This window comes from Belonocnema kinseyi, chromosome 6 (assembly GCF_010883055.1).
Source record: "Belonocnema kinseyi isolate 2016_QV_RU_SX_M_011 chromosome 6, B_treatae_v1, whole genome shotgun sequence".
Taxonomy (NCBI): domain Eukaryota; kingdom Metazoa; phylum Arthropoda; class Insecta; order Hymenoptera; family Cynipidae; genus Belonocnema; species Belonocnema kinseyi.
The window spans coordinates 3,023,886-3,035,377 of NC_046662.1; the positions used below are offsets into that span (position 1 = coordinate 3,023,886).

Consider the following 11,492-nt stretch of genomic DNA (forward strand, 5'->3'; position numbering starts at 1 on the left):
TATATAACATTATATTTTATTATATGTAAACACAAATTTTGTCGACTATACTATCAGTAATTTCTTGATACTTTTTATATTTACGTTCTAAATTATGGATTGAGCTAAAACTTCTAATAATTTCTTAAATGCATTAAGAACAAAAACATACTTAAAAATGCAATAAAATATAATTTCAGATTTGTTGGTATACTTAAAAGTAGAGTATATATGTATCAAAAACAATCTTAATGTACATATATTGCACATATTTGATATATTATCATACTATATTTTATTATATGCATGCACAAATTTTGTTTACTATATTATCAGTCATTATTTCATACTTTTTATATACATATCAATTAATGGGTTGAATTTTAGAATAATTTTTTAATGTATGAAGAACAAAAACAAAAATACTTAAGAATTCAATAATATATGATTTCAGTTTTTTTGTTAGGATACTAAACAGGAAAGTATATTAAAAGCAATCTTAAGTATTATATAATACACATATATTATACATATATTATGTTATATGATATTTTATTTTATTATATGTTACACACATTTTTTTAGTACACTATCAGTCATTTCTTAATACTTTTTATGTACCTTTTACTTTATGGATCATAAATCGTTTCATATTTTCTCACATACATAAAAGTGAAGCACATAACGAACAATCTCAAAGATTATAAAATACACTTTCCTTTTCTTTCTGCAGAGTACGTATATACAATAAAAAAAAATCCTCAAGATGTCATTAAATGTGTGAGCGTAATGAGAAGAAAAAATCATGACTTTCTCAACTTTCGTAAATCATTCCATATCTTTCTGTTCAACAGATGAGCGAGTCTGTGAAAGTGGCCGTACGATGCCGGCCAATGTCCCAAGGAGAACTGCAACAAAGATGCAAGGTGATTTTTTGCACTATTCGTACAGACGTACGAATATTTATTTATTTTTAAGGTTATATCACATATTATTTTTTTAAGAATGATGAGAAAATTAAAAATCATTTTCGAAAATTTAGAAAATATCAAATCATAATTTTGTTAATCTTTAACCAAATACTTTAATTTAAAAAAAAATTAATTCTCAACGAAGAATGTACTAGATAATATTTCTATCTCAGAAGGTTTTTATTTTAAATAAAAAACAGTTGAAATAATTCAAAGAGAAAACAAATTTTTAAACAAATAAGTAAATTTTTAGCCAAAAGTAGTTCAACTTTTATCCCAGTAGTTGTTATATTGAGATTTAAACTAAAAATCATTTTAATTTTAAATAAAAAATAATTTAATTCATACAAAAAGATGAATTTTGAACAAACAAGTTGAATCCTCAAACAAGAAAGATTAAAATTTTTAACCAAACATTTGCAATTTTAATTTAAAAAAGATGACATTTATGCCAAAAGAAATGAATTTCCCAAAAAATTTATTCAATTTTTGACTAAAAAACAGTAGATACATTCCAAAAGAAACAAGTTTTCTACAAAGCAGTTTTATTTTTAACTAAAACATATGAGATTTGAACAAGAAAGTTAATTTACAACCAAAAAGGACAACGTATTATTATTTAACATAAAAAAACAGTTGAATTAGTTTAAAAAATAAAGCATTTTTAACAAAATAGTCAAATCCTTAATCAAAAAGATGATTTTTCAATCAAGAAGATTCATTTCATACAAAAAAAAATACGAATTAAAAAAAATGAATTTAAATTTGTCAACCTACTTGTTAAATTTTCAACTAAAAAAGGTGAAGGTCCAATAAAAAATATAATAATTCATATCAAAACTTGATAATCTTTTAATTTAAATTTAAAAAGAGTTGAATTCGTTTAAACAATAGGAATTTTCGACAAAATATTTGAAACCTCAACCAAAAAAGGTTTTAATTTTTAGCCAAACAATATTTCAATTAAAAACAGACGAAATTCCTATCCAAAATGAAAAATTTTTAACCAAAAAGACCAATTTTTAACCCAAAAAATTTTTTGGTTCAAGAAAGAAAAAAAAGTTTCGAGTAAATTCTAATTAATAGGGAAAAATATATGAGTTTTTCTAAGGTTTCTGCAAAAAATTCAAAACCATTTTTGAAGATTTCAAATATATCAAAAAAGTATCTAGAAAATGTCTGTACATTTTTACATTCTCATCCTAATGAGAAGGTATTGGTTTTATGTAAAATTTCACTTTGTCGGTTTTCATCAAATCTCCACATTTTGAGGCCCACTGAGTCAGAAAAAACGATTTTTACGAAGGCGTTTGTCTGTCTGTCTGTAGTCTGTATTCTGTAGGCACGATAACTTTTGAAAAATTGATCAAATTGGATTCCGCTTTGGCACACTTTTTTAAGGCCTGAAAAGAAAGAACAGTTTCGTAAACCAGCTATTTTGGATCAAAATTCAAAAAGTGAGCGCGTTTTCAAAATTTTTGAAACCACATTTTTTCAAAATTTCAAAATTCTATGAACGGTTATTTATAGTACTCAGGAACCCAAACAATTTATTTTTATGACTTTTTTCTATAAAAAGAAAATTATCAGAGGTAGAGCATCTTGAAGATCCAAAAAAAACAAACTAGAATGACCATTTTAAGCCAAACAACGCATGATAGGAAAAAAGTCAAGAGAAGAAAAACGTTCCTTTTTTAAAGCCCTACAAGATGATTATAACAACTTTTTCAATTTGGTCGAAAAGTTGAACATTACAAAGCAGAAAGAGCTTTAACAAAAGAGAGTTCAAAATCACAAAATTACAGTTGTCGGTTCTTTGACCTTTGATTTTAAAAGGTCTGTGTACGAATGAGGGAGAAATGCAAATACCAAACGCGGAGTGCGATTGCTATTAGTCGCGTTCCGTAGGTGCGCTCAAACTCTCGAACTAAGCTCATTTAACGAAAGAGAATTCACAATCACAAAATTACAGTGGTGGATGTTTTGAGTCTTAATTTTAACATGTTTGTGCAAGAATGTGCGAAAATATCAAATTTACGAAATTTTTTGAAATGATTTGAAATCTTTTGAAATATTCTTTCCAAATAAATTTTGTAAAATGAATAATCATCAAAAACCACGGAATAAATTTGTTATTCTTTTAAAACTTTTCCAAAATCTTAAGATGAATAAGATTAATTTTTGACGAGAAAAGATGACTTTTCAACAAAACAGTTACATTCTCAACCAAAAAGATGAATTTTTAACTAAAATTATTATTATTTGATTAATAAAAAAATTTGGACCCAGTTTTATTTTGAAACAAAAAAGTTCAAATGTTTTTCAAGAGAGACGAATTTTTTACAAAATGTTTTAATTTTCAAACCAAAAAATGTTAGTTTTCACCCAAAATTTTAGTTTTTAAATAATTAGTTGAATTTTCAACCAAATAGATAAGTTTTCCATAAAAAATGAATTTTTAACAAAGAAGTTTAAATTATAACCAAGTAGTTAAATTTTTAACCAAAAACTATAAATCTTTAAAAAAAATTAAATATCTACCAAAAGAGAAATTTTCAACCAATAAAGAGTTTTCAGTCAAGAAAGAAAAAACGCATTCAACCAAATTATAATTTGAAGAGCAAAATAAATTTCAATCAAAAATTTGAAGAACAATTTATTTCTAAAGTTTTATATGATAACTCTTTTTTCAAATTCGTTGTCAAGGAAATTTGTTTGGTTCTATGATTTAAAAAAACAACTGAAAACCCCTTTTTTAGGAAAGATCGATTTCGGACATCTTCAGAGTGTCAATTTTTCAAATTCGTTGTCAAGGAGATTTTTTTGTTTCTACGATTAAAAAAAAACAACTGAAAACCCCTTTTTTAGATAAGATCAATTTCGGACATCTTCAGAGTGTGCATTTTTCACATTCGTTGTCAGGGAGAATTTTTTGGTTCTATGCTTTAAAAAAATAAATAAATGTAAAAACTGAAAACTCTTTTTTTTTGGATAAGCTAAATTTCGGAAATCTTCAGAGAGTCAATTTTCATCATTCTTTGCTAAGGAGACTTTTTGGTTCTATGTTTGAAAAAAACTCTAAACCCCCTTTTTTTAGATAAGATCAATTTCGCACATCTTCAGAGTGTCAATTTTCCACATGCGGTGTCAAGGATATTTTTTTGGCTCGACGACGCCTTCAGAATAAATCAACTTTCATGAATTTAAATAAAAAACTTTGGAAGGGAGTCACATTTTTTCCGTGAAGAGATACACTTATTTCTCAATAAATAGGATTATTTTATTTACATATTTCTAGGAAAAAGTTTAGTGATTTTACGTTTAATGCATTTGATGTTCTTTGTTCAGTGTTAAGATTGATATATTATTTTTTAACAAACTCGATAATAATCATTGTATTAGGCTTAATCTAGGTCAGAATAATTTGAATTCTATTAGAGACTAATTTATGAATAGATTGACACGTCTTATGCAGTATAAGATGGCTTAAAAAGTCTATTATTCATCTATATAAATATATATGTGTGTGTGTATTAATCACGTGTCACAATGTTTGTCACCGCTAAACTCGGAAACTACTTAACCGATCTTGATGAAATTTTGTATACTGCGTGTAATTTAGTCCAACTTGAAGGATAGGATACTTTTTATCTCATTTATCCACCGCAATATTTTTGTATTGCAAATTAAATGTTTTTATTTGCGTACTCCAAATTTTTCAGGAATTTTGAGAAGATCGCTTAGTAAAAGAGTGCAGAGAGAGAGAGTATATACATGCCTTCTTATCGTGGCAGTAGTGGGGATGTAGAAGAGAAATATTTAGAGCAATTGCCAATCGTTGCACAAAAAGGAGATTTTAATAGAGAGAGAGGGGGGGTATAAAGAGTACGTAAGAGAGCGAAAGAGAAAGAGAAAATTTTCTCGATCCAGACGTACGTTCGGTCGCACTCTCAATTGACTCCCGTCTTAAAAAAATTTCCAATTAACAAATCTCTTTGAAAACGAATGTGAAAAATTGACACTCTGAAATTCTATAAGATTGTTCCTACCTAAAAAACAAAGTGATGTTACTAAAAATCTTGAAAATGTCCAAACAATTGTTATTTTCTGCACAAGCAATTTTGAAAATCACTGGCATCATTAATTTTCAGTTATTTTTAGTTATAGTTTATATTTAGTAATTTTTATTTATTTGAGTCAATCTTTAAAAATTTTGAAAAAAAGCTTTTTCAGCATTTTGAAAGGTTTCAAGAGAATAAAGAAGTTTTTTTAAGATTCCTGGGAAAATTTAAAGTAGTTTTTTTTTCAAAAATTAATTAAATTTTTTAAGAGATTAAAAATATTTTAAAGCTTTGTAAAATAGTATAAAATTAAATTTTTTAAAATATATACTATTTCGACAGATTTGAAATCTTGAAATTTTATCAAAAATCCTAGGAAAATTATATTTATGTATCTTTAAAAATAATTAAACATATGAACTAGAAAAAATAAGTAGTTAATATCATTTTTCATTTGATATTTTTTTATTATTTTAACGCCCATTCATTTTTTTGGTTCAGGTTTAATCATTTTAGTTAAAAATTTATCTTTTACGTTTAAAATGTAAATATTTTTCGATGAGAGTTCATATCTTTTTGTTGAACTTGAATCTTTTTGAAATTTCTAATGAATTCCAGAAAAAATATATTAATATAATGTTTAAAAAAAAGTCTTTAAAAAATAAGCAGTAATTCAAAATTTGCTCAGGCAGTATCCCGTCGGCTTCATAGTCCGAAGATTGCGTGTTCGATTCTCGTTCCCGGTATTTTTTAAATTCCTTTTAACGGTAAAAAAGACGTTTTTAAACTTTATCATGTTTTTTGAAAACAAATTCATTTTCTATAAATATTTTCATTTTGGTTCAAAATGTATACCAATTATATTTAAAATTAAAAGTATGCGCGAGGTTTTTGAAACAAAAAATTTTATTTTTAACCAAAAAACAGGTATTTCGCACCTTCCAAAGCAATTTTTTCTCTGATGATTCCCTGATATATTTAAAATAAAATAAAGTAAAAAATAAAATATTCAATATTAAATATATTTTTTAAAACTTTTGAAAAAATTATTAACATTTATAGAAAATAAATTACTTTTTAAAATGCATAATAAAGTTAAAAAGTTAGTTTTTCCGTGATAAAAGGCGTTCAAAAAATTGTTATTTGCAGATTCAGTCAGCGAGAATCGAACACGCAACTTTTGAGCAACGAATCCAAAACGCCACTGCCTGAGCTACACGTGACGAATATTTGTTGTCAATGAGTAATGTGAAAATGAATTTCATGAGCCAGGATGACGTAAAATAAATCGATAAAAGGATAATTAACAGAAAATTATTTGTGACACCTACATAAATTTGTAAAGATTAATTGATACGTGTGTTAATGAAAGTTCGCGTTTTTACAATCCCCTCTCTGCATGTGATTCATATTACGTGCGTGTGCGCTTTTTCTGGACTTGTACAATGTACTTAGTCCAATAACGTCATATCGAACGGATGTAGCCTAGCGACACCAGCAAAACACTTTTATCCTTTTATCATTCACAAAGTGCATCTGCAATAAAATAATTTTTTTTTCCTTTTTTTTTTTGAATTGATGAAAACAGAGTAATTCGGTTGAACTTTATTGTTCTAAAATAGAGTGAAAGTGAAAGGATAAAACATAGAATACTGTTGCGTGGACAGAGGCTATTAAATTTTTTCCCTCCGTTTCAGCACTAGGGCGTAAAAGAAAATTCCAGTTATTAGATTTATTATGCTTCTTCCACATTATTAGGTGTCTTTTGGCATAAAGAAGAAAATTTTTTCAGTAAAATAACTTTTATAGGTCGCTAGAGCAATTTGAATATTTCAAGTAATTTTTAGAAATACAAAAAGGTATCATCGAAAAAATAAGAAATTGAGAATTGTTTTCTAATAGGAGAAAAATTTTCGGTAATACAAATTTCAAAATATTAAAAACTGTAATTTTTAAATGATATCCCCTGAGATTATTGTTTTTCCAAAAAAGGCTGAAGCCTTTTTTTGTCTATAAAATAAATTTTATTTGTTGCTGAAGGTCTTTGAAAATTTTAAATATTATGTTTAAAGAATCCAAAAATAATTGATCGAAACTGGAAATTTTCTGAAAAAAAATTATTTTACATGGAATATTTCAGACAATTTAAAAGAGGCGACTAAAAAATTCCGAAAAATAAAAATTCCCTTAGCTGTAAAATTCTCGAAAGTATGAAATAATTGCCAAAATATAAAAATTTCGGGTCGGGAAATTTCCAGTAAAACTCTTCTATAATGCTGATTTTGGGGCTGACGGAAGATAGGAACTAAATCATTATAGCCCACCTACCTGCGGCGCGGCTTCAATTCTCGGAAAAGCTATAGAAGGGAGGGTTGAACAGATTCACTGTATAAAACAATAGCCAAAATATAAAAATCTTGAATTAGGAAATTACCGAACAGTTTATAATATTAAAAAAATTGAAAAATTTCGTAATTTAAAAAATGAAAAAAATTATTTATCAAGTACATTATTTATTAATTAAAAACACAAAAATCAAATATTTTTATCAAGCATTTATAAATTTTAAAAGTATTTAAAAATTAGTTTTCGAATTAAAAAAATGATAATAAAAAATATATATTTCTGGATGAAAAATTTGGCATAAAAAAAATTGTATAGAAAGAAAATTGAGCAAACAAATTTTTTTTTATCGAAGTGATCATGTTTTTTTAAATGTAATTTTCATAAAATTAATTTTTTATCAAAACAATAATTTTTAGAAACTTTTAATATTAAAAAAGTTTCTTTGATATAAATATTTTATTATTGCTTTTTTAATAAACAAATAATATTGAATGAAAAACAATTTTTTAATGTTTAAATTCTAGAATTTTGTAGTATGGATATTTTATAATTAAGCAATTTTCTGACGAGGATTTTCTAATTCGGTAATATTATAAATTGCTTGAAAATTTTATTGTTCGGGAATTTTTTAATCAGAATTTTTTATATTCAGTAATTTTTAAATTTCGGAATTTTTCTTATTTGGGTATTCCACAGTTTCAGAAATTTTATTTATTTTTTTTTTTTTACTTTTTAGTCACGCTATTTAAAATTCCTCAATTGTAAAATTCCAGTATAATAAGAGTCCCGAATTGTTTATAATATTACCGATTTTCAAAATTTCCGAAGTTTCACAATAATATCGAATTTAAACAATTAGAAAAATTGTTGTACGTTAATTATATTCATTTATTAAAAATACAATAATAAAATATTTTTATCACAGAGTTTTTTTATGTTTAAAGTTGATAAAATTTATTGCTTAATTTAAAATATTAATAATTGAACAAATATATCGTAAATTTCTAGATGCAGAATCCTGTTTGAAAAGTGCATAGTATTTTAAAAACTACGAAAGACTTTCTCAAAAATCGATTTTTGTTAATTAAAAAGAAATTTTGAGATAAATCAGTGCTGAATTCAATTCTGCAAAATTTGTTTGGAAAGTGTTCGGAGAAAATTTAGGGAAGAATTTTTTTTCTTTCTTTCGAGAAATTCATTATTATGGATTTTTTTATTTCAGCAAATTTTATAATTTCGGGAATTTACTTATTCAGGCATTTTTCAACTCTGCAATTTTTCAGTGTCGAAAATTGGATTTTTATGATTTTATCGAATTAAAAAAATTCCAGATAACAGTAAATTCGGAATTCTCGAAATAAAATAGGCTACATTACAAAAAACACAGGGAAATTCCCGAATCTAAAAATTAAGAAATTGTTAAATGATAAAATACTTTTGTCAAAGAGACATATTTTTTATTTGATTAAATTATTTATAAAATTGTTATTTTATTTTTTAGATTCAGCAATTTTATAAATTGTCAATTTTCCTGTGCCCGTAATATTATTTCGGGAATTTTCAAATTCGGTAGTGTTATAAACTGCCGAAATATTATTAGTAGGGAACTTCTCAGTCCAGGAATTTTAATTTAAGACTAATTTTATAATTTCAGGAATTTCCTGTTCCAGACATTTTCCGTTTCGAGAATTTTACAGTGTCGGAACTTTTATTTTTCAGGATTTTTCAGTCGTCCCTATCATTTTTGTTTTACATTCATTCATTTTAGGAAACGTTTTTTCGCTTTAAAGTAAATATTAATCTTCACTTCGACTGTCCATTTTTTTTTAATTTTGAGAAATTCAATTTTTAAAAATGTTTTGAAACAATCCATCTTGTGAAGTTTAACTCTGCAAAGTTAGGCCTCCAGTCATGCACCAGAACGGCCGGCTCTCGGAATGGCCGGAATGAGGCGTTGACCAATCAGAATCGTTCGACGAAAAGAGTGTCATTCTCGAGCCGAATTCAGCCGAAGTGTTCGAAATTTTTAAGTTCGTGCCTAAAGCCGTTCCGTTTATTTCCAAAGTTGACAAACACATGAACCGGAATGTCCGGAACACCAATCACAGAGCACGTTTGACAAGAAACCACTTGTTCGTCTTGCCGAAGGTGCCCTGTGATTGGTGTTTCGGTCATTCTGGTTCATGCTTGTGACAACTTTGGAAATGAAAGGGAACGCTTTTTGGCGCGAACTTAAAAATTTCGAACACTTCGGCTGAGTTCGGCAATATTTCCGCGGAACGTCTCTGATTGGTCAACGCCTCATTCCCTTTTCTCGGATTGTAGTACATATCATAGAGGAAACTATTACAGGGTTTGGACTCATGCCACTATTAACATTTTTTTCAGGGTTTAAACAAATTTAATAATATTAGATTAAAACTTTACAAGTTTCAAAGAAAAAAATTATCGAGGTACTGGAATCAAAATTTATAAAATAAAATAAAATGTTATGCTAATTTTAATATAAGTCAACTTATATTAGATGCAAGTAGCATTGAAGTACTATAGTTCCATGTTGTAACTACTCGATACTACTACAGATACGTCCATAAATTTTACATTAATTATTAATAGCAGTCTGCAAAGCAGACCTAAGTCATTACCATCTACCTGGAGGTACTTAATAAGAATACCAGTTAAGACTTAATGCTAAGTTTTAAAACTGAAGCAGAGAAGCTCGTCTCCTTATATTCTAAGACTAATTCTATGATTCGAAGAAAGATTTTTGGTTCGTTTTATTTTCTTTGCGGGTGTTCCCTTCTTGAATGAAGGAATCATCTTGGCGATGTCAAAGTTCTGATGAAACAACAATTCTCAGAACCAGAGACCAGACCTACTATATCCGAAGGTTTTTGCTGCGCTGAATCCGAATCTGACCTCAGAAAAATTCCATCACCCTCAGTTTTCGAGATATTCTAACCTAAAAGGGTCAAAAACCCGTTATTTTGATGTGTTCGAGGCCCCGTAACATCGTGAAAATATTTTTTTTCACAAACTGACAATGGCATCGTAAAGAACTACTCTTTACCTTCAAAATGCGATGCCTAACTTTTTGATAAGATTTTTCATAGCCGAGATATGGCGGATTCAAATATGAAAAATTTCACCTTCAAGCCCGGTAACTTTCAAGCCCATAACCTGAGACTCCCATAACCCGATTTCCTCTACCCCCAAACCCGGTTACGTGCGTATCATTGAGCTTAAACCCCTACAATCCAATTTCCTTAACCCCCGATCCTTATAACCTACTCCGCCCTAACACTTCAAAATGGCGGATCCAAAATGGCAGCCATATTGAATTTTCAAAATCTGACTTCATATTCTTAATGAGCAACCTCAAAAACCTATATATAGATTTTTTCGATCGAATACGATCACTTATAAATTGGGCTTATAGCCTCACATATGCTATATAGGGTGTTTTAACGTTGTTACGAAACTGCGAAAATACTTAACTTCAATCAATGATATATCGATGAAAAAAAAAGCTATCTTGAATCTGAAAATTGGATTTCAGGGGGCAAGGGTGCTCCTTTGTGATGCTTTCGCCCGTTTTTGAAAAAAAAATTTATTCAAGATGCTATGTAACCTCAAATATAGCAAAAAACGGTGTTTTTTGCACTTTTAGGTTACAATATCTCGAAAACTGAGGGTGATGGAATTTTTCTGAGGTCGGATTCGGATTCAGCGTAGCAAAAACCTTCGGGTATACTAGGTCTGGTCTCTGGTTCCGGACCTTTGTCAAATTTTGTCGGCCTGTGTTATCTGACTGACAAATTGATAGCCAGTTACGAGATACCTGAGCAGCGTAAGAGTGATTTGCTGTCCAGCTTTCGAAGTATCAACTGGGCAACTTCTAATGGAAGATCACTAATGATGTCAGTTTTGTTCTGGTTAACGCCGAACAGGCTCTGGTAACTCAATGCTTTAGAAGCGGTCGCATATATTCGACTGTGGCGCCATCTAACAAGCCCGCAGGTTTTTAAGATAGGATAAAAGATGCTTGAGATTATATCCAGATGATTTCTAGATGATTTAATTTAAAAACTTATAAATTGAAAAACTAATAGAAGAAACAAATAGAAATACATAA

The 11,492-nt window shown here is 27.9% G+C and overlaps 1 protein-coding gene across 1 annotated transcript in view; it reads left to right on the forward strand.

Moving 5' to 3' along the window:
• The window catches only part of LOC117174765 (osmotic avoidance abnormal protein 3-like), a 56,571-nt gene that overhangs the window by 12,861 nt on the left and 32,218 nt on the right, over positions 1 to 11,492 (forward strand). The window contains exon 2 of the mRNA XM_033364118.1: positions 834 to 905. Coding sequence (XP_033220009.1) covers positions 834 to 905 — 72 coding nt within the window. The remainder of the gene's footprint in view (positions 1 to 833; positions 906 to 11,492) is intronic.